At 39.8% G+C, this 24433-nt stretch overlaps 2 protein-coding genes across 2 annotated transcripts; one reads left to right on the top strand and one right to left on the bottom strand.

Moving 5' to 3' along the window:
• Positions 1-384: 384 nt before the first annotated feature.
• mocos (molybdenum cofactor sulfurase) lies at positions 385-8003 on the bottom strand. The gene is made up of 15 exons (XM_046071025.1): positions 7632-8003; positions 7450-7539; positions 7290-7356; positions 6537-7181; positions 6351-6427; positions 6014-6213; positions 5800-5916; positions 5334-5717; positions 5076-5238; positions 4868-4955; positions 4400-4524; positions 2391-2487; positions 2105-2246; positions 1903-2007; positions 385-1723 (listed from the first exon to the last, which is right to left on the bottom strand). The coding sequence occupies exons 1-15, from the start codon at positions 7741-7743 to the stop codon at positions 1619-1621; spliced, it is 2517 nt and encodes an 838-aa protein (XP_045926981.1). The 5' UTR covers positions 7744-8003; the 3' UTR covers positions 385-1618.
• On the top strand, positions 7531-21927 carry zgc:110045 (uncharacterized protein LOC664755 homolog). Its single transcript, XM_046071026.1, has 13 exons — positions 7531-7667; positions 13633-13736; positions 13894-13917; positions 14035-14067; positions 14146-14262; positions 14495-14626; positions 15050-15178; positions 17008-17097; positions 17729-17770; positions 18184-18259; positions 19231-19283; positions 20142-20311; positions 20635-21927. The coding sequence occupies exons 1-13, from the start codon at positions 7610-7612 to the stop codon at positions 20993-20995; spliced, it is 1389 nt and encodes a 462-aa protein (XP_045926982.1). The 5' UTR covers positions 7531-7609; the 3' UTR covers positions 20996-21927.
• Positions 21928-24433: the final 2506 nt, after the last annotated feature.

The following is a 24433-nucleotide window of genomic DNA, read 5'->3' as shown; positions in this document are numbered from 1 at the left end:
GCCAGTCTCCAGACCTGAATCCAATTGAAAATCTTTGGAGGGAGCTTAAAATTCGAGTTGCCAGGCGACAACCTCGGAACCTGAATGATTTGGAGGCTGTCTGCAGGGAGGAGTGGGCCAACATCCCTGCCGAAATGTGCACAAACCTTGTCACCAACTATAAAAACCGTTTGACATCTGTGCTGGCCAATAATGGCTTTTCTACAAAATATTAACATGCTGTTTGTCCAGGGGGTCATATACTTGTTTTTCCTCATCAGATGGTTATCAATTTTAATAAATTCATATGATGTGATTTTCTGGAATTTTCTTTGGGATTCTGTCTTTCACTGTTAGAATGTACATATGATTAAAATTATAGATTGTTGCATTCTATGTAAGTGGGCAAACCTGCAAAATCAGCAAGGGGTCAAATACTTATTTCCCCCACTGTACATACAACAATAGAAACTATAGGCATCACTGATTGAAACAATTACCAACTTATCATTGTCACATTGCTGTGACAGTGCAAGTCTATGCACCAGTAAGAGGTAGAGATGGCATGACATAGTTAAGGAAAAAACAGAGTAGATGAGTCACTGATGGGTTTGATTTGATGAGTAAAATGATGTGAATCATATACTATGGCCTATGAAAATATCTTATGAGTTAATATCTTTGGGACAAATGCTGTTCATCTCTCTTGTATAGTCCCACCACTGACAGTGTTCTGGAGGCTCACAGTAGTCCAACACCTTACGAACACACTTTTTTCTATGCACTTCCTTTCATGCAAAGCACATTGGATAAAAACATATAAATGAGACCATTTACCATCTCATTTATCATCCATCTACATATTAAGTTCAGCTTAGATCGGGGCCTTCTATCAGTCATGCTTGTTTGGAATCCCTGGTACTATTCTCTACCCTATCCAATCTGTGAATACATTTATACATATAATTTCTAATGACCATTTGACATGTGGGCACACACAGACTGCCAAACCTGCTACAAGCAGTACAAAACCTTGCAGCCACCACTCTTTTTATAACTGCACCATAGATAAGCAATATACAAGGGTATGTCTACTTTATGTACAAGCATGGTACTCTGATTAAACCTTGCTTTTTCTCCGCATCACATTGGGAGCATATACTGATTGTCTGGGAAGTTTTTCCATTACAGGGAGCAATATGTTTTAGATTTGTGGCAGAGGTGGCAGTGGTGGTGTGTTTTGAATAAATAGCAATATAACCCTCCATGGGGGAAAAACAGAGGAAGAATTGTCTGGAAGGTTAACATGAGCAGCGATTACGGCATCAACATGACATTGTTTGGCTCAAATCACAGTAACACATTCAAATGATAATTTTAGTCTAATTCTTCACATCGCAGCACACATCATTTTCGGTGGGGGGGGGGGTTCAAAAATCCAATTTCCCATCACAACAGATGTGGGGAAAATGAAATCTGAATGCTCTGGTATGAAAAGGACATTTGAGAGGACTACAGCAACCAGGGCTACACAGACAAAAAAAAGAGCATATATTGAAACTCCCCACATTGTTTAACAGGTGATCTTATAGGACGTGCAGTGCAGTTAACAAAATAAATAAAAAGGTTGATGACCACTTCAAGAACTGGGTGGCTCTGGTTTTATGAGGGAACCAGCAGAGAGGACACTGGCTGTAGTGGAGCCCTCTGGTAGCTGATGGGTCAGGTACACACCAAAGGTCACCTAAAAATGTATAAAGTTAACAGGCAAAGTGATTTATCTTTTCATGCACATGCATTTCGCCCGCCCCCAACTGCCTCTACACACACACACACACACACACACACACACGCACACACACACACACACACACACACACACACAGTATTGACATGATCAAGCAGTAATTGTTTTTGACTGACCTTCCCAGTGCGGTGGACTGACAGAGACATTAGTGGCTCTTTGGTTTTGGTCCCAGTGTCCTGGTCTACTCCAACCATGTGGCATCTTCCACACAGACCTGCAACCTTTGAGTTGATCACACAGGGAAGCGCATTCATTTTTTGAGACATTAAATTCAATGCATGTAAAGATTTCATCATTTATCTCAAAGTGTCAGCTCACCATGAAGTGAGTGTTGCCAATAATCAAGTGTGACCAATTATCTTCCTCAAATGGTTCTACTCCAGCGATGACTAAATTGGCTCGGAAGCGGCTAATGACATTCTGTGTGTCAAGGAGCTGATCGCCCTCAGACTCATCCTGCCTGAGAAAGGGAATGGGGAAATTGCATGTCACTTAGTCTCCCTACGTAAATGAGCCGCTGTAATTTTAATGTACGGCCTTGACGCGTCCTGATGATTTTCACAAGAGAATCGTGTATTTTGAATAACACATCATGTGTTCAAACCTGCTGCTCATTAGTTTCCGAATGAGCTCCACGCTGGCACGGTTGATCATGAGATACTGAGCTTCGTTCACCAGGGAGAGGGACGTGGAGGTAGCAGCTAGAGGGGGAAAGACTTTTTATTACCCCAGAGATTTATTCTGATCTCTGGTTTGAGCAGCCTGTGTCCTCAAAGAGCCTGAAAATTGAGGTTCTACTGTAGCACAGAGGGTGGAAAATGTGTGACTTCAGTAAAGTTATTTATCAAAATGTGCACTCACAATTTAACAACATACATAAATTAGGGGTGGGTGATATTGATAAAATCTTCTACAGAGTCTACACCTGCTCTATATGAAAAGTACAATGAGATCACTTCTGTTATGAATTGGCACTATATAGATAAAATTGAATTGAATTCTATCACCGTGTATGTCATTTTATACAGTAGTCTCAATCTCAACAAGAAGGCCTTGAAATGCTTTGAAAATGTAAATTTGAACATCTACAATTCAGTGACATCAATGGCCAAACTCTATCTGCTGATAAAGATTGTCAAACGATCAAAAGCTCTAGAACAGCTATGAAATGGACCTTGTGATTACAAATGTTAATATATATTGTGATATAGTAATCCAATTTAGAAACTGATGCCATCATCAGGGTAATTGTATCTGTAAAGACTTGACAGAGTTCCTTCAGAGCCAGAAGACATTATACATCTGTTTTCAGAAGGGCTGGGACGATTCTTTGACGTCATCGTTTACAGAAATACATAAACTTGCATAACGTGAAACATTGTGATTCCCCTTGAGAACAAAGCGCAGCTAAAAAAACTCCCTTACGACCATCTAAAGTTTGGAAGTATTTTAGACAGAATGTTCACAAACGCTTTGTCAAGACGGCAAGAGGACAGCACCGCAAATTCTGTTGAGTTTTTGTCCCCACACGAGCACGATATATTAGGATTATCAACACGAGAAACAGGTTTCCGTTAGTAATAGTAGTAAACTTTTCACTTCATTTTAACTGACTAGTAGTCAGTTAAAATTGATTTTCTGAAAGTATCGTCTCATGAAATCATCATCCCCGTGTTAAAAGTAATTTCTGCACCGCTGCTGTTATGGTAACGTAATCTTACACCGTGCGTCATCGCGGTCGGCCATTTTACTTTTGAGTTTACTTTCATGTACGAGTGAGAAAATGACTCAAACTAATGTCACAGACTGTTGTTACAATCTGTGACTGTACAGTCTGTAAATTATTTCAGTTATTTTCTTTGCCCCACACTGATGCCTATTGTCTGATGATATATATCAGTGCCTTTTTTTGTCGATGAACCTCCACAGCCATATCAGATGAACTCCAGTACCCCTTCATCGACACCACTGTCATGTTTCAAATATATTAATTTGAATATGATGAACTGGATATTATTTAGCTATTAAATAGCTAGCAAATATGTTGTTATGCAAGTCAAGTCTCCAATCATAATACTACCGCTTGAAGTGGCAGAAGCTATGTATTATTATTGGTAGTATTTATCCATTTCTTTTAGCTAACTATTTAAAGCATTTAGCCATTTGATTAACTTGCATACATTTTTAATGTACTGTTAATCACAACAGGTGGAGTTCAGGTGTTGTAGTTGATCCTGTGTGGGGATCATTTTTTAATCTAATAGGAATTTTTTATTGATTTTTAATAAGATGAGTTACTTAAAATCTTTCCACCTACCAAGGGTAAAGGTACCTCTGGTTGGCAATCACTGGTATATCATTATATCACCCAACCTCAGCCTGGATTTCACGTTGTCTTTTATGTAATAAAATGATTGTTTTCAACAGAGTCACTTGCAAAAGCAGAAATTCTAAATTCTAAGAGAGTTCCAGGGGATGCAAGGTCAAAGCCACAACAATCAGGTAGTATCTGCAGGCAATGGGACCTTGCATTGCTTGTGTACGGTATGACTGATAAATCCAGGGTAAAGCAATGAGAGCCGGGCAGAACAGGTAAAGTGCTTATACAGGTACCTCCAATAGGCCTCATCTTCATGGCTCGGGTAAAATCAGGACTTTGTCTTATCAGGCGGCATGGCTGTCCAAGGAAGTCTGAAAGCCATGATGCAGCCTCATCCCCACAGTCAACAGTCTCCACCCTGGGGAAAGGAGGAGGATTATGTTCTGGAGGCCCCAAGGGAAATCTACAGTTTGCTGCTGCTTACTCTTTGGTATGACATCTAATCCAAGAATAACTGGATGGATAGCTATTTTTCTTGGTATCTGAAGAGATTAATATCACCTTCTGCTCATTGTTTGTCTTGCCATTTAAAATTGTACATAATGTGAATTTCATATGAACTTGAAAGCAGGAGACCTTTTACTGCAATCCACTGTAGGAGGGAGATGTCAATCACAATGTGCAAAATATACAACAAATGATACGTGTCACCGTATTTCCTGCAGCTGCTGCTTTCAGATGTTTCAACATTGCCAGCTCACCTGTCACCACAAACTTTACTCTGACACACCCGATAGCTGGTGTGCATTTGATTGTTGTTTTCCAGGGGAAGCGAAATGGTATCCATCCCTGCAGGGCGGTAGAAAAGAAGTATAAATCCTCAAACAAAGAGAATTTATAGCAGAAAGTCTGTCTGATTGAAATTTCTCTTTGGTTAAGCGGCGTGTTTATTTTCAGTGAGCCGCTGACCTGATGCCTGCAGGAGCAATTTGTTTGAGGGCAGGTGGACTTGTGGGCGAATGAGGCATAAACGCGTCTCTCTCTTCTGACTCAGGCACACGCCGTTTCCATTCACCACCATCCAGCCTCTGTCATACAGTAAACCCAGTGGCCCCACTGGCCAGTCGTGGACCTGCATGAAGAACAGCACAGAGTCAAATCAAAATAGAGAGAGGGATGGATATAGGAGAGACAGAAAAGAAAGAAATGTTTGGGTTATCCTCAAACCTCATAGGCTCCACATGATTTGATGGGATATATGTAGATGTTGGTCAAAGTGTAAGCCTCCCCATGGCCGTTTGAGTCTCTGTGTCCAGATCCCCTGAGTGATACTTCTCTAGGCTCCTCCTTCTCATCTACTTTATATATTTCTCCATTAGTTATTTTGATTGGAGGGTCTTTGTTTAAGCCCTTGGATGCGGCTGTGGCTGTTTTTAGCTTCTCTAGTCTCACATGGTCCACAGTGACCGGTTTCTCCACAAAGCACTCAGCAACAAAGTTCAGGAACTTTTGACAGTCTTCAAATGTTGACATGTAGCCAAAGGACACGCGAACAGATCCGGTCGGCTGGCCGTCCACCAGGTCGATGCTGTCTCCGCAGACGTGGCCGGCCTTGAAGAGAAAAAGACAGTGTGTTATTCTACCTAAACATGCCCAACAGCCTCAGACATTTTCTTATGCCTTGATCTCTTACCTGCAGGTTTCTCCTCATCTGTTGATTGGTGATCCCGAGTAAGGACTGACAGGCGCCCGTGTTGCAGAAGCAGCCTGTGCGCACATGAATATTGCACAGACTTGCCATTCTGTCCACCTGAGGGCAGAAGAGGAACTGTTATAATATTCACCAGCACAAAAACATGCAGTAATTAAACTTTTGCAAATTAGAAAGAAGTATTTATTGAACTAACCTGAGAATATCCAATTATCTGTCCATGAGAATCCATGAGGTTGAAGTTTAGGATTGCTCCCTGTGTGCTTGGACTCTCAAACTGGCCTTCAGTGTAAATCTGAGCCACTGGTCGCCCGTTGCCATGGCAAAGACTTGACAGCAGCATGTAAGTGTAGCGTGCCAAGCCAAACGTGTGCTGTTGGATGTTGTGCATGCCACCTGAAGGCAAAACAGGATTAATACAGGGATGCCGTTGCTGTCAACCTGAAGTAATTATGAACAACCTGCATAATTATTCTGCTATTAAATGAGTGGTTTCATGTTTTTCTATGACTCATCATGCTCCGTTTCACTACCTGTGATCCTGTAAAGAGCTTCAAAACCATGATTTACAGCAATGATGTCCAAGAAAGAGACAGTCCCATCTTCAAATCTTTTACACGGGGAAAGAAAATATTGCAGAATAAGGATGCAGGAGCAAGAGAACTACTGTGAGCTTTCAGAGAATATCTAGGATTTGGCAGGCTTGTACAGTACTTTACCTGTCAGAAATGTTTGCCACATGCACATAATAATCTTCTCCAGAAAGGTAAGCTGCTGCTGTGCCTCCTCCAAAATAAGTCTTTTTTAGTATGCCTGCTGTGTCGTTCCGGACAAGAAGGGCCCCCAGACCTGTAGGGAAGCCAAATATCTTGTAGAAGGAGATGGGAATGAAATCAGCAGGGCAGTCCTGTAGGTTTAGAGGGGAACAGCTGACATGAGAGGCTGCATCGAGCAGCACAAACCAGCGGCCTTGGTGGTCACATGCTGGGTAAAGGCGTCTCGCCTGGATGCCTTTCGTATGGCTAAGGGGATACTTCCTTCCAGAGAAGTTGCTCTGTGCTGGGTAGCAGAAGAGGTGCGGCGTCTGGCAAATAACATCTTCACCTTGAGCCTCACAGTTTGCCCTGTTTTCAACTTCCTGCGGAGAGACGGGTAAGGTAACCACCCCCCGGCCAGAAGTCAGTCCTCTAATGCCAACTACAGAGGTATGGCTGTCAGTGAGGTAGCAGAAGTGGCTCCCCGCTTCGCTCTCAGTCTGTGGCCTCCAGGGAAAGCTCTCAGCCACTAATTTGAGAGCTGCTGTACATCCAGAAGTGAAAATAACAGAGTACTCCTCGGGGGTAGCATTAAAATGCTGCAATACCCTGTAAGAAAACGTTCTATTTTTTACTCATTTGATGCAGCACAGTTTCATTCAGAGCCAGTCACATGGCCCCACTATAAAGGCTTCTCAGGGCATGGATAAACTTTACCTGTATCTGACCCTCTCCACGGTGTCATGTGTCAATCTGCTGCTGGGGTTATGGCTGTGAGGGTTTCCTATTGGGCCATATAACAATACTTACATGTTTAGAATTTTAGGACAACACGAATAAACAGTTGATATAACTTTTTTAATGTGGCTTCTCTCACCGTACACATTTCTTGAAATGTCCTGGCAGTAGTCCCTGACCAGAGACTCGGGGTACAGAGTAGTCGCTGCATGATCCAGATATGTTATTCCTGTTCACAATAAACGAGCAGCCATGTAAGCGGTCAGCTAACAGCGACGACTGGCCTGTCTCTACTGCTCATGAGTGAACGCCGATCGTTACCTTTCATCCGCGTGAACTCCTGCTCGATCACGTCTCGTAAGTTTCCCTCATGCCCGTAGTGGCCCCAGAGCTGCTTAAAAGTTTCAAAGGTACATAGGTTTTGGAAATCCATTCGTCGCTTTCCGCAGGAGAGAGCTACAGAGCACACCGCGGGGCTGCTGCTGTCACAGGCGTTTCAACACACATACACGACGACTTTTATACTAATTGACATTTTTCAGGGTCTAAGTTCGGTGACAGCTGAACAAACGCCCCTTTAAAGTCCTCGTGCATATCCTGTTCTACCGGTGGGGTGGTTACATAAGCAGCCTTGTTGACGAGAAAGTTTTAACTCGCGCAAAGTTGACTTTTTGTTGAATTAGACACAGGGCTGAGAGGAAACCTCGTGGGCATATTGGTCAATAGTCTATATAGTTGTAATAACAGCTTTGCAATCATGTGACTCGCTAGCGTTTCACTCACTATCTCCTCCCCCCAACACGTTTATTTAATCTCAGGAACATTAGCTAACGTTGAATGGTGCACAAACAACAGCAAACATGGCAAAAGAAAATGAGAAGTTGTTTTCAAAATGTTTGTAAGATGTTATTTCAAATTATTCAAGTGATTAAGTGAAGTCTTTCTCATACAAAAAGTTTGATTTATGGCCGCAATATAAAAACTATAAGTTTGTTACATGTTTTTCACACACATTTAACAACTTTAACTATGTGTAACAGAAATGTTTGTTTTCTACAATAATATTACAAAGCACAAAGAAGAAATTTCATATTTTCCACACAATGTTCTACTTAAGAAGGCCCCGGTTGTTGTAAAACAGTGTTATAAATTGCACATATGAAATGGTATGCGTGGCACATGCCATATTCATTGTTACATACACTTTCACATGGTGCTCTATCACATTTTGGGTGGGTTATGCAGTCTATTATTGTAGGCTACCAAACCTGAAATGTTTTATTGTACCTAAGCACAAATGATAATGAAATAACCATGTCATTATCATATTGATACTTCAGCCATGTATTCAAGGTACCCTCCCCCTCATTCTTTTCAAGGTATTCCCCTCCCAAAAAGTTAAACTCTTCAATGCTTTTAATAACTGTAATGAAACCACAATATAACAATAATACACTTTTCAACTTTTATTAATCTTCTAGAAAATCCTTGTTGAAAAAGCTGAAAAAGGAAATAAAAATAGATGTATTAAATATTAAAATAATAATCTTACTTTCATGAACATATTTCAGTTCTCATTTGATTCTTATAATTATGGAACAACATGGGAATTGCTTTGAAATCCTGAGAAGTCAATGCTCTGTGACCTGCTGTCTCCAGCAGGGTGCTACCCAGCACAGAGCATAGCACCAGATATTGATGAAAGAACTTCACAAATATTGTATTTATCTTATATAGGCATTTATTCATGATAGAAGGATTGCAACTATAACACCTTTCTCTCAATTTTCATGCTATTTCTTCCAAGACATTTTAAATCTACACAGTTTTTAGTAACTATCAGATTACACCAGCAAGTCTCAGTACTTAACTGTAATCCCATTACATATAACAAGCAACTCTTATCCTCACTGACGCACACGGTACCTGTAGGGGTAAATTAGTTAAAAGTGGTTGAAAGACCTGTTACAAAAATATTGATTAGTTCACATTACTCTTGTGTACTGATTATTTTATGCCTGCACAGTGTTATTAAAGCTAAGGTCAAAAGTTGCTGAAAGAACCATGTGTATATTATTATATCTCATCCTTTTGCCATTATTTCAGTTAAAATCAGTGCAACTATGACCCCCTTTCTTTTAATTTTTAAGGCTATTTCTACTTTGAAATCTACCCTGCCTTCAGTAACTGTAACTGATTACACCAACTAGTCTCAGTAATCGCTTCACAGAAATCCCATTACATATAATCCCAGACTCTTTAATCTCATTGACACACAAGGTACACGAAGGAAAGGAAATTAGTCACAAATGATTGGCATGAAATGCCTGATCATGTCATGGTTTCTGAAAGGATAGAAATAACTGTCACACGACATGCCCTTGACACCTTTAATAGTGTTGTTGAGGTTCTGATTCTGTTTGCCGTTTGGGAACCGAAAGCCTTACTGTTGTACACGTTTTATTATACTTTTCTGGACATTTACGTTTTCTGATTTAACCTAGTCATAACCCTGACAAAGTTTCTTTCAAAAGTGAAGAATGGCAAAATACCATAAACTTTAAATCTCTGTGTTCTCATAAGGAAATTCAATCCTTTAAAACATAGAAATTCAACTTGGAAGTTGTATTGACATCCTAGTTGAAGAGTGACTGTAATGTGGCCTGCTTAGATATCTGATAGACGACCATGAGGCTTACACCAGCCATCATTGTCCCCGTGCAACGCAGTGAATAGTAATTAAATATGCCACTTATGCTTCACTGATTCATTTCCTTCAGAATTTTGAAGCTCAGCTGAATACATTTTTTTTGTGCAGAAGGGCTGTATTGTATCCAGTATGGCCTCATTACAAGGGCAGAAGGGCTTGGTGTGGGGGAGGGCAGAAGCAGTGAGGGGGGAGAAGCACCCCATGAAGACATTGTGCTTAACATCACTAAATACCTCAAACACCACATTGTCCTTCCCAGCCCTCAATTAGTTGGGTTCCTTGTACAAAGCACCGGTTTCATACAGGGAGATTTATTTTTAGAGAAAATCCGCTCTGTGCAGACAGGAAGCTCTCTGAAAATCTAATGAAGAACACAGCCGTCACGCAGAGTTGATAGTCTCAGTGCAACATCGGTTCACAAAGCTTCTCTTCAGTGTCTCAATTTGTGTTTTTGATGACTGCATAAGTCTAGACCTTCCCCATTTGTTGTAGTGGTGGCTGTAACTGTAGCCTGTTCTATCTGTGCTGGACAGTGTCCAGCCAAAGAGCCTCTATGCCCTGCCCTTAGGCCTCTTCAGCTTGTGGATCCCCGTGCAGAGGAACGCCTCTTTGGTGGCTGTGACAGGGAGAATTAGGCAAGAGATGCGGGTTCACTTGCCCTGCATAGAGGCTTATCTTGGGCTAAGCTGAGGGACTAATAGCAAAGCCAGCCTCCGCTCCAGCCGGTTTGAGGGCACAGGGAACCATCTGTCCACTCTGAGGATAACTGACAACAAAGGGGGCAAACACTGAACACGGACTATAAAACTAAAAAGCCGTTCATTTAGGAGACACCAGAAATAAAGAAGAGGAGCAGGTATTTTTTATATAAGGTCAGTGCTTTATACTAATAATTCTTGTTACATTACAAGCCTCTCGCTGAGCCATAACTGTAAGGGTCAGACTGTTCCCAACTCAGTTTCTGCTGGTAACAATGCTGCAGTAATGTTGGGGTTTAGCCAGACAGAAAGTTGAAGTTGAACTTTTAATTCGGCCTTCCGTTTTGGTTCTGTACATTTAAAGAGAGCAAAAGAATGTGTGTCTTTGTTTTAATGCTCTACTCCTGACTCCCATTAGGTTGAGTTAATCTAATCTGGTTGTTTTTCAGTATACTCCTCTGTGTTGTAAATATATTTTGTTGCACTCAGAAATATCACATTAGGGAGGAATGCCATGCTGTATGGCCACATGCTTATAGTGTGATAAGAGGGGGTTATAAATAGATTCTTAGAGGATAAAGAAGTGATTAGTGATAGGTAGTAGAAATATTTCATTATGAGAAAGATAAATTATTTTAGAAAATTGTGAAACATTGTTTGAATTAATGTCCATTTAGGTGCTTTGTTCCTAATCTGGAGCATTATTCTATGTTGTAATTTATAAAATACGATAATCTTTGCATTAGAATGTTAAATATTGCTTTGTTTTAGCCTCAAATTTCGAATGTATTTTGTAATGAAACCCTTCAAGTAATCCACTTAGATATTGTTCTCCATTTCCCTCAAGGATTAATGCCCTGTTTTTTTCTATTGTCTGAAGCACATTTGTGCCTGTCAATGCTCTGGGAGCTGGGTTCCTGTAGATTATCTGTTTTATCATGTATACTGTGCTGTTGTGCACCAGTGTTTTGTTCGGTAGTCTTGAGTGGGTGCTGATGTGCGAGAGGTGACAGATATAGGTCAAAAGGGTCTTAGCATTAACTAAACAAATCCCAGCCTATAGGATTAGACAGAGATGTTGCTGTTTATTTGATGTATTCACTGTAACTTTATAATGATACACATAGGAGAGAATAGTTGTGAGTCTTGCTAAGACACCCTCCACTTATTCATGCTATGGTTTGGATTAAGTCCTCTAGCTCAGTCTGGTATTATCAACACTGGAATGTGCCAGAACAATATCTTATTGTAAACTTGTCTCAGCTCCAGGAAAACCATGTTTTACTTGCTTTTTATGACACTGATGTTGCCACATTTCACCCAATAGCTATCATCAGTGTTAGTATACATCACTCAAACCCACACTCATTTTTGGTCTTTTTTTTAGGTGTGGAATGGCGGCAGAGAGTTCTGTATTTATTGGTTTGTGTGAGTATCTACGCAGCTACCCGCCTGTTAGCTGAGCTTAGCATAAAGACTGGAAATGGCAAAACAGCTGGCTCTGTTGTAAGGTAACAAAATCCACGTACCAGCCCCTATAAAGCTCAAGAATTAACACGTGATATCTCATTTGTTTAATTCATACATGGATTAAGTAAAGTTTAAAAATGACATTGTGCTGTTTTACAGAGTTTTATGTGCTGGACTATATCTTTGCTAGGAGCAGTAAGTTCCTGGAGTCTCCGATGGCTGATTGGCTGCTGGTCAGAGCTACAGAATAGTTCGGCATATAACCCACAATGTGTTTTAACACTTTGGGTTTTGTACGGATTCAACATAAGAGATATAATATGTTCATTAATTACATTTACATGTGCTGGTGGATTTTGTTGCCGTTGTACAGAGCCAAGCTTTTTCCTATTTCCAGTCTGTGCTAAGCTAAGCTAACCGGCTACTGACAGCTTCATATTTACCATACAGACATGAGAGTGGTATCGATCTTCTCATCTAACTCTCCACCAGAAAGCAAATAAGTGTATTTCCGAAAATGTCCAACTGTGCACACTCAGGCACACTGACCTATAGTGTGCCACCATGTTTTGCTCGCCTTCATCGCCAAGGCCTTCGAAAGTAAATTTACCATTTAGTTAACATTAGTTAAGTTTCACATGTGACCGCTTTCTCAGGCGGTCCAAAAATCAACCTTTCTTATTAAATTACCCCCCACCCCCCACCCCTGTTGAGACTGTTTTTTTTATTTATTTGTTAGAAACCTTCACAGACATAAAGTCTTCTCTCTGTCTGTATTGGTGCAATAAGCTGCCCTTCCTACACTGCATGGAGATATTATTTATTTGCGCTGCAAATACAACGGATTGGATACGTGGACACAAAAGGGACGATATTGTGTAGTGTCAGTGTGATATTAAGACAGTCACACACACACACGACTTGATCCTCCACAGCACAAGTGGCTTCCTTTGTATCTTATCTTATCCGAGAGAGTCACACAACTTGTATTTAGCCGGAACTAAAGACACGGTCCCATGTGAAGATTGCACCTAGTGATAGGCTTATCTTCCCCCGCTCACAACTACACGATCAGAAGACAAACAACAATGGGCCACAACTCTTCAGAGAGCACCAGTTCCAACTTTTCCGGTTACTTTATATTCCCCATAGTTAAGTTAATGATCCATAACATTTTCAAATAGAGATCTATTTTATCTCTGCTGCAGACTGTTTTAACAATGATGATGCAGCTTACACCCAGTTCATGAAAGCTGTTACATTTGCTGTGTCTGGTAGCACTTTCCCACAGCACAGGAAATGATGCATTTCACATTTAGAAAGAAAATTAGGATCTTTCTAGATTACCTCTTTATTTTAACAGATAATCTACTGAACCGCCTGATAAACAGTACTAGAGCTCTTGTTATACGCTCTTGTTATAAGAATTTCTTTCTCCTTGCAGAGTGTTTAAAGCTCGGAACACAAACAATGTCTGACAAGGAAGAAATGGCTTCAGATGGGAGTCTGAATGTTACACTGACGCTGAGGCTGCTGATGCATGGAAAGGTAATAGGCAGATACAGAAATAGTTAAAACACATTTTGTAGTAATAGCCTAATGGTCTGGTAACAGCATGTCATTGCTGTTGAAATGATTATATCCTGCTCTAAATGTGAGAAGCTGCTAAGAGAAAATCTTGTCTTTTGCCACTTTTCATTCACAGGAAGTTGGCAGCATAATTGGGAAGGTAGATTTAGTTTCAGCATTTATTGATTCATATTGCTTTCTTTCTAATTGCCTTCTTTTCATCTCTTTATAAAATAAATCAAACCTCCTGTTTTATATTTTTCCTACATGATTCCAGAAAGGAGAAACAGTAAAGAAAATGAGGGAGGAGGTGAGCATTCACTTACATCCGTAATGTGAAATCCTTTGACAAATTGAGGCTGGAATAATTGTGGATTTGTGTCTCCAGAGTGGTGCTCGTATCAACATATCAGAGGGATCATCTCCTGAGAGGATAGTTACCATCACAGGACCCACAGAGGGCATCTTCAGAGCTTTCTCCATGATCGCACAGAAGTTTGAGGAGGTATAGAAAAACAAACATGCAACAAACTCCACTGCAACTTTTTACATATTGACAATAAAACTGTGGTTTTACACAAGAATTTAAGAAAGCTTCTTTAAAGATTTTGTCAGAAGGACTGAATGTACCTTTTCCTCAGTCTTGCAAAAAAGAGACAAGAGACTTGTCAAGTAAAGCTCATGTTCTTACAGTCAGTGCTGAAAAAAACCCACCATATTTTTGAATTCTCCCTCAGGATATTACCGCAGCAATGACAAACAGCAACGTGACAAGCAAGCCACCTGTGACACTTCGCCTGGTTTTCCCAGGGAGCCAGTGTGGCTCACTGATTGGCAAAGGAGGCTCAAAGATCAAAGAGATCAGAGAAGTAGGAGCCCTTTTCTTTTTTTCATTTTCTATCAGGAAGTTGTTTGTTTTTTTTTAGCCCAAACGTGGACAGAAAACCTCCTCCGCGCTGCTTCTACACCTCAAGTATCAAACACTGCAGTCAGACTTTTCTTGTTTCTCCCTGCCTTAAAAACGTCTTTTGGTTGCTGCTCATGAAAATCCCACTGATTATGCCTGTAAAGATCGGCGGAGGCTGAATACTCATTCTGAATTGACAATATTTGTGTACGCCTCTTCAAATATTGGAGCACACATTGCTATTTGGCTTGCAGCTGCTCCCTGCATGTCAAAATGTGTTCAGGGTAATTTGCGAGTGCTTGAAACAGCATTTCAATTTGGGTGATGGTGTGCTCTTTTCAGCAATAAATAGCCTTTGTTTCTTCTGTTGTCTGGTGATGTTAAGACCACAGGCGCTCAGGTTCAGGTGGCAGGAGACATGCTGCCGGACTCTACAGAGAGGGCTGTCACAATCTCCGGCACTCCACAGGCCATCACTCAGTGTGTAAGGCACATCTGCTCTGTCATGCTGGAGGTAAGCACTGTCAGACAACAGATGATCTTCACTTTCAACAGCTCTATTTAGGCGTCAAGTATGTCACAATTGTTTAGGATGTGGTAAAAGGTATTCAGTAGCACATTCAGGGTATTTTCAGTCTCAGCAACATTTTACTCCTGCAAGGCTAAGGCTTGGTGTTCAGGTTGTAGTGGTTGGTCATCCTCATGAGATGTGCAACAATATTGGCACTAGTTGCTGTGATTTACAATTAATATTACAGTTATTTCTTCTGATAATGATTTATATCAGTAGATCCCAAACTTTCTTGTCTGAGAAATGTTCAAAATATGGTCTTATGAATGGATTATAAACTGAAGGTTAGTTAACAGTATTAATTATATACTTGTGGATATTGTTACAGTAATGTTTTTGTACAATTGAATTGTCAATGTTTAGGTTCTTTGGTCAAGTTTGCATTTGTACCACTTTGAGTGGCAGAGCTGGACCTTTCAACCATTTATCCATTACTCTAAGCTAATAATTTAAACTGTTTCCTTTTCTTTTAGCTATCTATTTTAATTGTTTATCCATTACTCTAAGCTAATTATTTAAACGGTTTATCCTTTTCTTTTAGCTAACTATTTTAACAGTTTATCCGTTACTCTAAGCTAATTATTTAAACAGTTTATCCTTTTCTTTTAGCTAACTATTTTAACAGTTTATCCGTTACTCTAAGCTAATTATTTAAACGGTTTATCCTTTTCTTTTAGCTAACTATTTTAACAGTTTATCTGTTACTCTAAGCTAATTATTTAAACAGTTTATCCTTTTCTTTTAGCTAACTATTTTAACAGTTTATCCGTTACTCTAAGCTAATTATTTAAACGGTTTATCCTTTTCTTTTAGCTAACTATTTTAACAGTTTATCCGTTACTCTAAGCTAATTATTTAAACGGTTTATCCTTTTCTTTTAGCTAACTATTTTAACAGTTTATCCGTTACTCTAAGCTAATTAATTAAACTTCATCCATTACTTTTAGCTAACTATTTTAACAGTTTGTCCATTACTTTAATAATCTAATCTAATTCTGTGTATCTATTACTTTTAGCTCATTTCAGCAGTCTATTACTTTTATTTCAAAACTGCTTTTACTCTTAGCCAACAACGTCAACTATTTATCTATTACTTATAGCAAACTGGTTCAAGTTTTTACTTTTAGCTAACTACTTAAAACTGTTATGAGTAACTTAATAGCTAACTATTTCAACTTCTCTGTTCGCTTACAAACTAGCTTCCATGCACTCTCAATTGCAACATGTGATTTTAACGTGTTACAACTGACTTAGGTTGATAGATTGAAAGATTCAGCAGTACACTGGTCTACATTTCCATTTGGCTTAGTTTCCTCCTCATCACAAATATGTGGATATATTGCTTTAATAAAATCATAATTGCAATTTTTTAGTTGAGCTAGTTGAGTTAGTTGAGCTAGTTACCCCCCTTGATGGGAATCACTGATGTATACTATCACTTTTTTAAAATTTTTCATAGAAGCTTAAAAAATATAGGTGGAATTGATTGCTGCAAATAAGAAGAATGAGTTTAGATTCAAGTTTAGCATCCACTTGACCTCTTAGTTTTGTCAAAAACTCTAACCAATTCCCTATTTTCAGGTCTATTCACAGTTGTATCATAGGTTTGAAGGTTTCATGTAACTTCCCAACCCATGACTGGGGTATAAAAATATTCAGCAAATGATATAAAAAGGGATATAAAATGCATCCAGGCCAGTAAAAGTTTTTTTCTCAGTTGTAGCAGAGTATAATGTTTTCTCCCTTTTTGATTTGCATGACTGTGTCTCTAGTCTCCACCAAAAGGAGCAACTATTCCCTATCGTCCTAAGGCCATACCTGCTGGAGCCCATGCAGTATTAGCACCACAGCACTCTGCACAAGTAAGTAACCATATGGAAGTTATTTAATTGTGATCTTAGCCACTTTGTAAAAACATTCCAATTGAACAGGCAGGCCCCTTATTGGTCACACTGACCATTAAGCAAACATATTTTCACCACTAGAGGGACACATCTGTGTAATTATATAGCAATAAGCTCTTCATATTGTAATGCTATAAGCAGTAAGATGAGGTAATGATCACATTAAAAAGTATTCTGCCAAGCTGTAATGTGTCAGAGATGCGAATAACAGCCATTTACATTAATAATTCCACTGCAGTGTGAAACCTGAAAGATGTCGTGACTGAAGCTCATGTTTTCTATGAACTGGCCAGTCGCTGTCCTGAATTCGGCACAGCCTGTTCTGACCTACCAGACATCTGTTTATGTTATTGGATTTCTGGCCATGGTCAAAGAGGGGGAAAAACAGCAGATGACATTTAGATGAAATTCTATCAAATCTATACACATTAGAGTTATGGAAAAGAGGAAGGAAATGGATTTTCACAAATGCACTCACTGCACTTAGAGAAGAGTTTACTCTTCATGCATTGTGGCAAATTCAAGTTTCAAGTGAAGATGTCTGCTCCTCCCAGTCATATAACCACTTCTCTTCTCTTATTCCTTCCAGGCCTTTGCACTTCCAGGGCAGTATGCTTTTGCGCATCAAGATGTAAGTATGTTCATATGAATGACTGACATCCGCCCTAATGACCTACTCCTGCCCACCCCTTCCAAGCCACCACTACGCCCTCTGTGTACCCTACTCTGCAAAGATGAAACTTCAGTAACCTTGATCTGTTAACATTACTAACACTAACACACAGTAGTAGCATGCATTGATTTGAATTAAAGTGAAGAGCTTAAGAGTTGATGATCAGTTAAAGCTTTGTAGCCAGAGATGTGACTGTATTTTCAGATGACTGCCATGAGAAGCCAGAATGCTTTCTGAAAGAACTGAATATCTTCACACTGACACCATCTGTGATGTTTGTGAACTTCAGATTGGCTCTGTATTGTAGTTGTCAACTCCTCTGAAATAATCCAGTTTGATTGGTTAGCTCTAACTTCCTTCCTACCCTGCAGTTGACCAAGCTTCACCAGTTGGCTATGCAGCATATCCCCCTCCCTTCCCTTGGGCAGAGCAACCCTACCTTCCCTGGTACGTACCCACGGCTCCCAGGGGAAGTCCATCTATCCCTCTGTCTTCACTCCTCTTCAAATCACATCATCAAAACACCCCTGTCACTTCAGGGAGGATCAAGTTTATCTCCATTCTCTCAGAGTTTACAGGCTCTCTCACAGATTTTTTGTAGAAGGTGGCTTTACAGAGATGTACATATAGAGAAAATGACCTGTTAAGTTTTGCACTGTTCTTTGCAGCTATTTGTACCAAAAAATAGGATGAAAACAGAAGAATCGTCAATAGAATAGTGTTAGTTTTAAGGTTAAGCCACCAAAGTAGTTTATTATCAACATCTCGAAAGTTCGCCACTGAAATATTTATAAACCAAAATAGTATGTGACAGATTGAAGCAGACAGATTGAAATAAAAGAAAAACTGCAGAGTTCTCTGAGAGGGAAATGTGAAAAATGACAGAAATATTTACAATTTAGTAAATATTTAACCATTTCTCACTATTTCTCACATCCTCCTAAAATTTCAGCTCCATTTGCCCAATTTCCCTCTCCAAAACAAATCCTGATCTCTCGACCCCATCCTCCACCTCTGCAACATTTCTCCTCCAAATCTAACAATGTCTCGGCCAGACCATCCCTGACCTCAACTACCCCACGTACTCATATACTCTGCAACAACTAACTGAGGACAAAACATTTCCACATTTTGATCATAAAGGCAGGACTGATGTGCTTATGAAACCTACTCATTTGAATGAAAATGTAGCTTAACTTATTGTAGTAATGTAAAATATGTCAATAGAATGTGTGCTGAATATGAATATACAGTATATATATCTGTCTAGAAAGATTTCCTTGGCATATGCCATTTTCATGTCCCTAATTTAGCAGTGTAGCAGTGATAACTAGACAAAGTAGGGCAACTTGTCATGCTATGAAAGTGGAAGCCATTAGTGCCGTACTGTTGTTAGCATTCCTTGTCCTACTTTGCAGGATTGGATGCATCTGCCCCCGCAAGTTCACAAGAACTGGCAATACCTAATGATGTAAGTGCCACATTGTGTGTTCAACAAACACTAAAACTCGCACTGTTAATCCTCAAGCTGCTTACTTCATTAACACTTTCGAGGAGGACAGCTATAATGAGGATTGTTTCACCTACTTAGTAATTTATCCTTTGACTTTTTTTGGGGGGGGGGCTAACTTTAACATAAATTATTGCATAAATAGTACAGAACAGTCATCATCACTGTAGTAGCATTAGCTTGTTGTATTTTGAATGTTAGAAAAAGAAAAAAATATCAGTGGACCAACAATAGTGTGTTATGGCTTCATAGAAGTCATACATTATGCTAGTTATTTTCATCTATCATCAGAATCATAAATCATGTCAGAATTATTTGTGATCGTAGATTAGGAAGAGGAAAAGATTTCTTAGATAAAATGTGTTTTATATTTCAATTGAATTAACCATACTACAACTTAACCTTTGCCATTGATTTAGAGTTTGAACAGTTTGACATTTTGTTTATTCACATTCTTGTGGAGAGTTAGATGAGTCTGCTGGTGATAGCTTCATATTTACCGTACAGACATAACAGTGGCATCAATCTTCTATCAAAGTCTTGGCAAGAAAACAAATGCAGATCTCTCAAAATGTCAAACTATTCCTTTAAGATAGAGCACCCAAACCTGTGCTCTCTACTGACTACATTCACAGTATGTAATGCATTCTGCTGTTACAGTTACACATAGGGAATGTGGTTTTCTTCTGTAGAAAACTACCAGGAGACAGTGGTGCAGCTGTTACCATGGCAGTTGCTTCCAAATCCTGTTATGAAATCCAATTCCTGAAAAGCATAGCTGTTTTGCTATTTACATGTTTCCACTCTCTCCCCTTCTAGTTTATTGGCTGCATAATTGGAAGACAAGGCAGCAAGATCAATGAGATTCGGCAGGTCTCTGGAGCTCACATCAAAATTGCCAGTGCCACTGATGGCTCAGCCATGCGCCAAGTCACGATCACAGGCTCGCCGGCCAGCATCAGTGTGGCCCAGTACCTCATCAGCGCCAGGTAAGACATTCACAGGGCGGCCACGTCCAGCAGGGCTTCACATCGCAGCCTGGTGATAAGACAGCCAAACACCATGCTATTGTATGAGGGCAGAGTTATTGTGCTCAGGGTGAGGCTGGATTTGTTCCATCTCACTGCTCCGTTCTCTTGACTGCATTAAATCCTTATTGTCTCTGCTTTTTAACACATTCCTTCTTTGATTCTTATGTTTTCTTCTTTCTCTCACCTCCCTTCTCCTTGTCTCACCCATTCTCCCCCTCATTTTTCATCTCCTCTTAACTCTTCCCCATCTCAACTCCCCTTCCACACGTCCCGACCTGCAGTATAGAGATGGCTAAGTACACCATGCAGGCCGCTACCTCTGCGACCCCAGTTGACCTCAACATGAGCTTCTCTCAGTCCCCTCCCACTGCCTCCACTGCTGCTACCTCTATGGCCGTCCTGGCGGCCACCACCCCAACCCCCACCAGCATTAACGTCAACTCTCCCTCCACCTTACAAACCTTCCAAAACCCACACTACGCCATTCCTGTTTCCAGCCTGCTTGGCATGAAAAGTCTCCCCCTCCTGGCTGTCCACCCAGCAGCCGCTTCCAGCCTAACACAGGGTTTATCCCCTTACACCGCAAAAATTTCAACCTCCGGCATCAAAAAATCAGAGCGTCAGAAGTTTGCTCCTTATTGATGTCTGCTTTTTAAGCCAATCGGTGTAGCTGACTGGTAAGACTTTGTTAAATGATGAGAATTTATTTAAAATTGGGCATATAGGCTTAAAAATAGCTTCCACCAGTGAGTGTTTTGCCAGTGTAGCAGTTGTTTTCCATAAATCAGGAGAATTTTCGAATGAGACTGAAAGGATGCTAGTATCAAAACATGTCCTTCTAATTAAAACAGGCAGCAGAGATGCATATTAACTCAGTATTATCTGAAGGACATGCATTACAATAAATGTGGATAACTCAGGCTTGTATTACTATCCTAGAAAATTATATTTTTCAAATGGATTCATGTTGCAGAGCTTTATTTGAAGACTTACTCCAGGAGAGCCATTTTCCATGATGCAAATATTGACTTAGTTTTCTATCTGTGTAAGTAGTTTACAATCAGTTTTTGTTAGATAATGCAAACTAGTAGCATAGGATGTGGTGATTTGTTGGCAGCAGGCTGTTAAACTGTTTGTCCTGTACAATAGAAGTTAGCGTGTTAAGTATTTTAATAAGAGTTGCTCCACCATTCTGTCAACATAACCTTTCCATCACTTTAGGCTCTCATCAGTGCTAACAGGCTTGGGTGTTCTGTAATAGCATTGCACTGTAGCAGTTCTGATGGGATTATCCGAATGCCACATTGGATACTAGTGGATTTCACTCTACACAGTAATCCTGTGCGGCAGGACTGGCCTAACGAACTCGTTTGTTCTTTCTGTACACTAGCTTGTTTTTTGTTTTTTCTTCAGCCCAAATGAGTGGAATGTTTCAACTTTCAGCATCTGGAATGGACGCTGAGCAGTTATTGTAATAAATGTTTTATTCATGTTTTTGGTGGTGGATCTCCCCCCAAACAATGCAGATTTGTAATATTTGTTGATGAAATGACTTTGAAATAAATGGGACTTTTTATGAATACAGATTGGTTGTTTTGTTCTGTTGGTGTAGAAAATGTTTTACATTTTTGTTGATTACTCTGACCCTTAAACACAAACATCTACATTTATGCATTGTTTACTCTTTAGTTGCTTTACTCTTTAATTGTATATAAATCAGGACAACAAATTACGCTCAGCAACTCAATTACAGTGTTGTTAGACTGTATTCATGCAGTGGTATATTTGTCTAATTTTCACATTTAATTTATGCAAATCATTGACATATAAGTAAGCTTATAAGCAAACTGACACGTACAAGGTTTTATTTCTCCTGTGTTTTTGTCTGATCTATATAAAACCAAAGACTATACACCCAGAATAGTCTAACTCATAGCAAACAGAAACTTTTCTCCATCTTCTCATATTTTTCTCTAAAGAGGAAATGTGCCTCCACAGCCTGCTCGTGTAAAACATTAAACTGCAGTGATACTGAAATATAGAAAACAATAGAGAGCAGTAATTGCGGCCATTAGCAGTTTGCAACAACACATATGCATATTTTGGCAGGTATACAAAGACAACTCTGCACAAAGTAGTCCATGCTATTATGGATGTAGTTTGGTGATGTTAGAGGGCACAAAGCTCCTGCCCAGACAAACTTTTCCACCTGCACACTCCCAAAATACAGAAGCAAACTTGGACTAACCTCACAGTAAATATTCAACACATGTTGTGGCAAAATTCTCACGGGTCCACCGAAAAAGAACAGCTTAAACTTGAGTTGTCCGCTCAAGCATACAGCTAATGGGCAGGTAGGGTAGAGTGACTGACCCCTCCCTCCCCCCCTTTTTAGAGTAAAAACCAGGAGGGGGGCACTTCTGTTCGGCCTGATCCGTGGAGTATGGGTAGTGAGCCATGTGGGCCATTTCCACAGCAGGGCTCGAAATGCTGAAGTGGAGATAATCAATAGTTAATGGGGGCAGAAATGTAATGACAGTGAAGGATGACATTTGAACCTCGGGGAAGGTGTAGCAGCAGAGAACAGTGCTGCATGTATGCTGATGTGTGCCTAGGGCAGTTACGAGTTCACAGCCAGCTTCTAATGCTATATTAATGATTTCCTTTTTCAACCTGACACAGGCAGGAGTGAGGGTCCCATTTTTGGAGCTTGCTGCCATCATGCAGTTTTGAAAAAGCAATTTAGTGGAAAATAAGTAAATAAATATTTTTTTTAGGTGCATAACCACTTAAAGGTTTGTGGGGCAAATTGGTAGGCAGGGTTGTCACTCAATCCCTGATGAAAAATCACTGCAATACTCTAAACATATTCCTCTAGGGACAGATTAGCATGTCTGTGGTGCCTAATTGTATTTTTTTAAAACTTTATCTGTGGTATTCCTTCAGTGGTTTTCCACAGTATTTCTTTCTATACTATATATTGCAAATATAGAACATTTTATCATCTGCCATGATAATGTCCAGAATACAGTAGTAATTGTTATGGTTAATCTCCTGAGGTATTATCTTCTTAAAGGAACATAATGTTTTTGTGAGATATTAGGACATCAGGACCTTAAATTGTAATCTACTGTACCCTATAATATTCTTCCAGTATCTATATGCATATGTTTCTTTGATAGCAGTGACATTCTTAAGTAATTAAGTAAAAGTGGACTTACCACTATTAATGTAGCAGCTGACTGAGGTGGACCTCCATTTACTGCTATTTTATTACTAGTGGGTGGTTTAATTTATTGTATAACTATGCATCATATTCTCTCAAATTGTTATCTCTTATTAACCTCAACAACTTCATTTTGCACAGATATTCATGGTCCCTGCTAAACAGTCTCCATGAGCATGTTAGCATTGTGTTGTTAGCTTGCAGGTCAAAGTAGGCCTTCTGCTGTGCATAATAGCTTCCGTGAGCAGCAAACAAGGCTGTAGGCTCTTTCTTTATCTTTATCTGGAAATAACAGCTGTCGGATACATGTAGTAAAGTAGACCTACAATATTTCCCTCTTAAATGTATTGGAGTAGAAGTAGAAAGTAAAGCTGTGCAAGGCTAGACGACTACACATTTGTTCACAATACATGCACGTAGTTAATTTCTACCACTGCATTTTACAACACCATGATTTCTAAAAGCTGATTCAAGTAGCTATGTTTAGATTCAGTATGTTTAAATTTAACTACTAGCCTATAAGCCAGCAAAATAATACACAGATAAAAGTCTTAAGCATTTCTTGCCATGGCCCTGATGTAGGTCTAGCCTATAGGCCTATTAGGCTACTGTGACTGTGTGAATTGTCACATTTTTTAATTCCCTCCTTGTACCATATGTGCTTTAGTCTTTTCTCATTCGTCCACATATTACCTGGTGACAAAGGTGTGTCACAGAAACGGCTTCTTAATTCGATATAATTAAGTTAAGTCGTTAATCACAGCTGTGAGTGAACCTGGAACCGACCTGAGAAACGTCTATTGGGCTCACTAATTGACTGCCTGTTGTTCCTCGCTCATTTTAAACGGCTCCAC

Source organism: Micropterus dolomieu, linkage group LG15, assembly GCF_021292245.1.
Source record: "Micropterus dolomieu isolate WLL.071019.BEF.003 ecotype Adirondacks linkage group LG15, ASM2129224v1, whole genome shotgun sequence".
NCBI classification, from domain to species: Eukaryota; Metazoa; Chordata; class Actinopteri; order Centrarchiformes; family Centrarchidae; genus Micropterus; species Micropterus dolomieu.
This window is presented reverse-complemented; position numbering and strand designations above follow the sequence as displayed.

Bases quoted from the DNA above. Each gene is read 5' to 3' on its own strand.
- mocos (XM_046071025.1), bottom strand. From the start codon at position 7,743: ATGGATTTCCAAAACCTATGTACCTTTGAAACTTTTAAGCAGCTCTGG. The intron at 5,917-6,013 runs GTTAGTTCAATA...TTCTGCCCTCAG, and splicing joins AGATAATTGGATATTCTCAG to GTGGACAGAATGGCAAGTCT. The intron at 2,008-2,104 runs GTGAGCTGACAC...ATCAACTCAAAG, and splicing joins TTGGCAACACTCACTTCATG to GTTGCAGGTCTGTGTGGAAG.
- zgc:110045 (XM_046071026.1), top strand. From the start codon at position 7,610: ATGAGTGAACGCCGATCGTTACCTTTCATCCGCGTGAACTCCTGCTCG. The intron at 14,263-14,494 runs GTATAGAAAAAC...ATTCTCCCTCAG, and splicing joins TCGCACAGAAGTTTGAGGAG to GATATTACCGCAGCAATGAC. The intron at 14,627-15,049 runs GTAGGAGCCCTT...GGTGATGTTAAG, and splicing joins AGATCAAAGAGATCAGAGAA to ACCACAGGCGCTCAGGTTCA.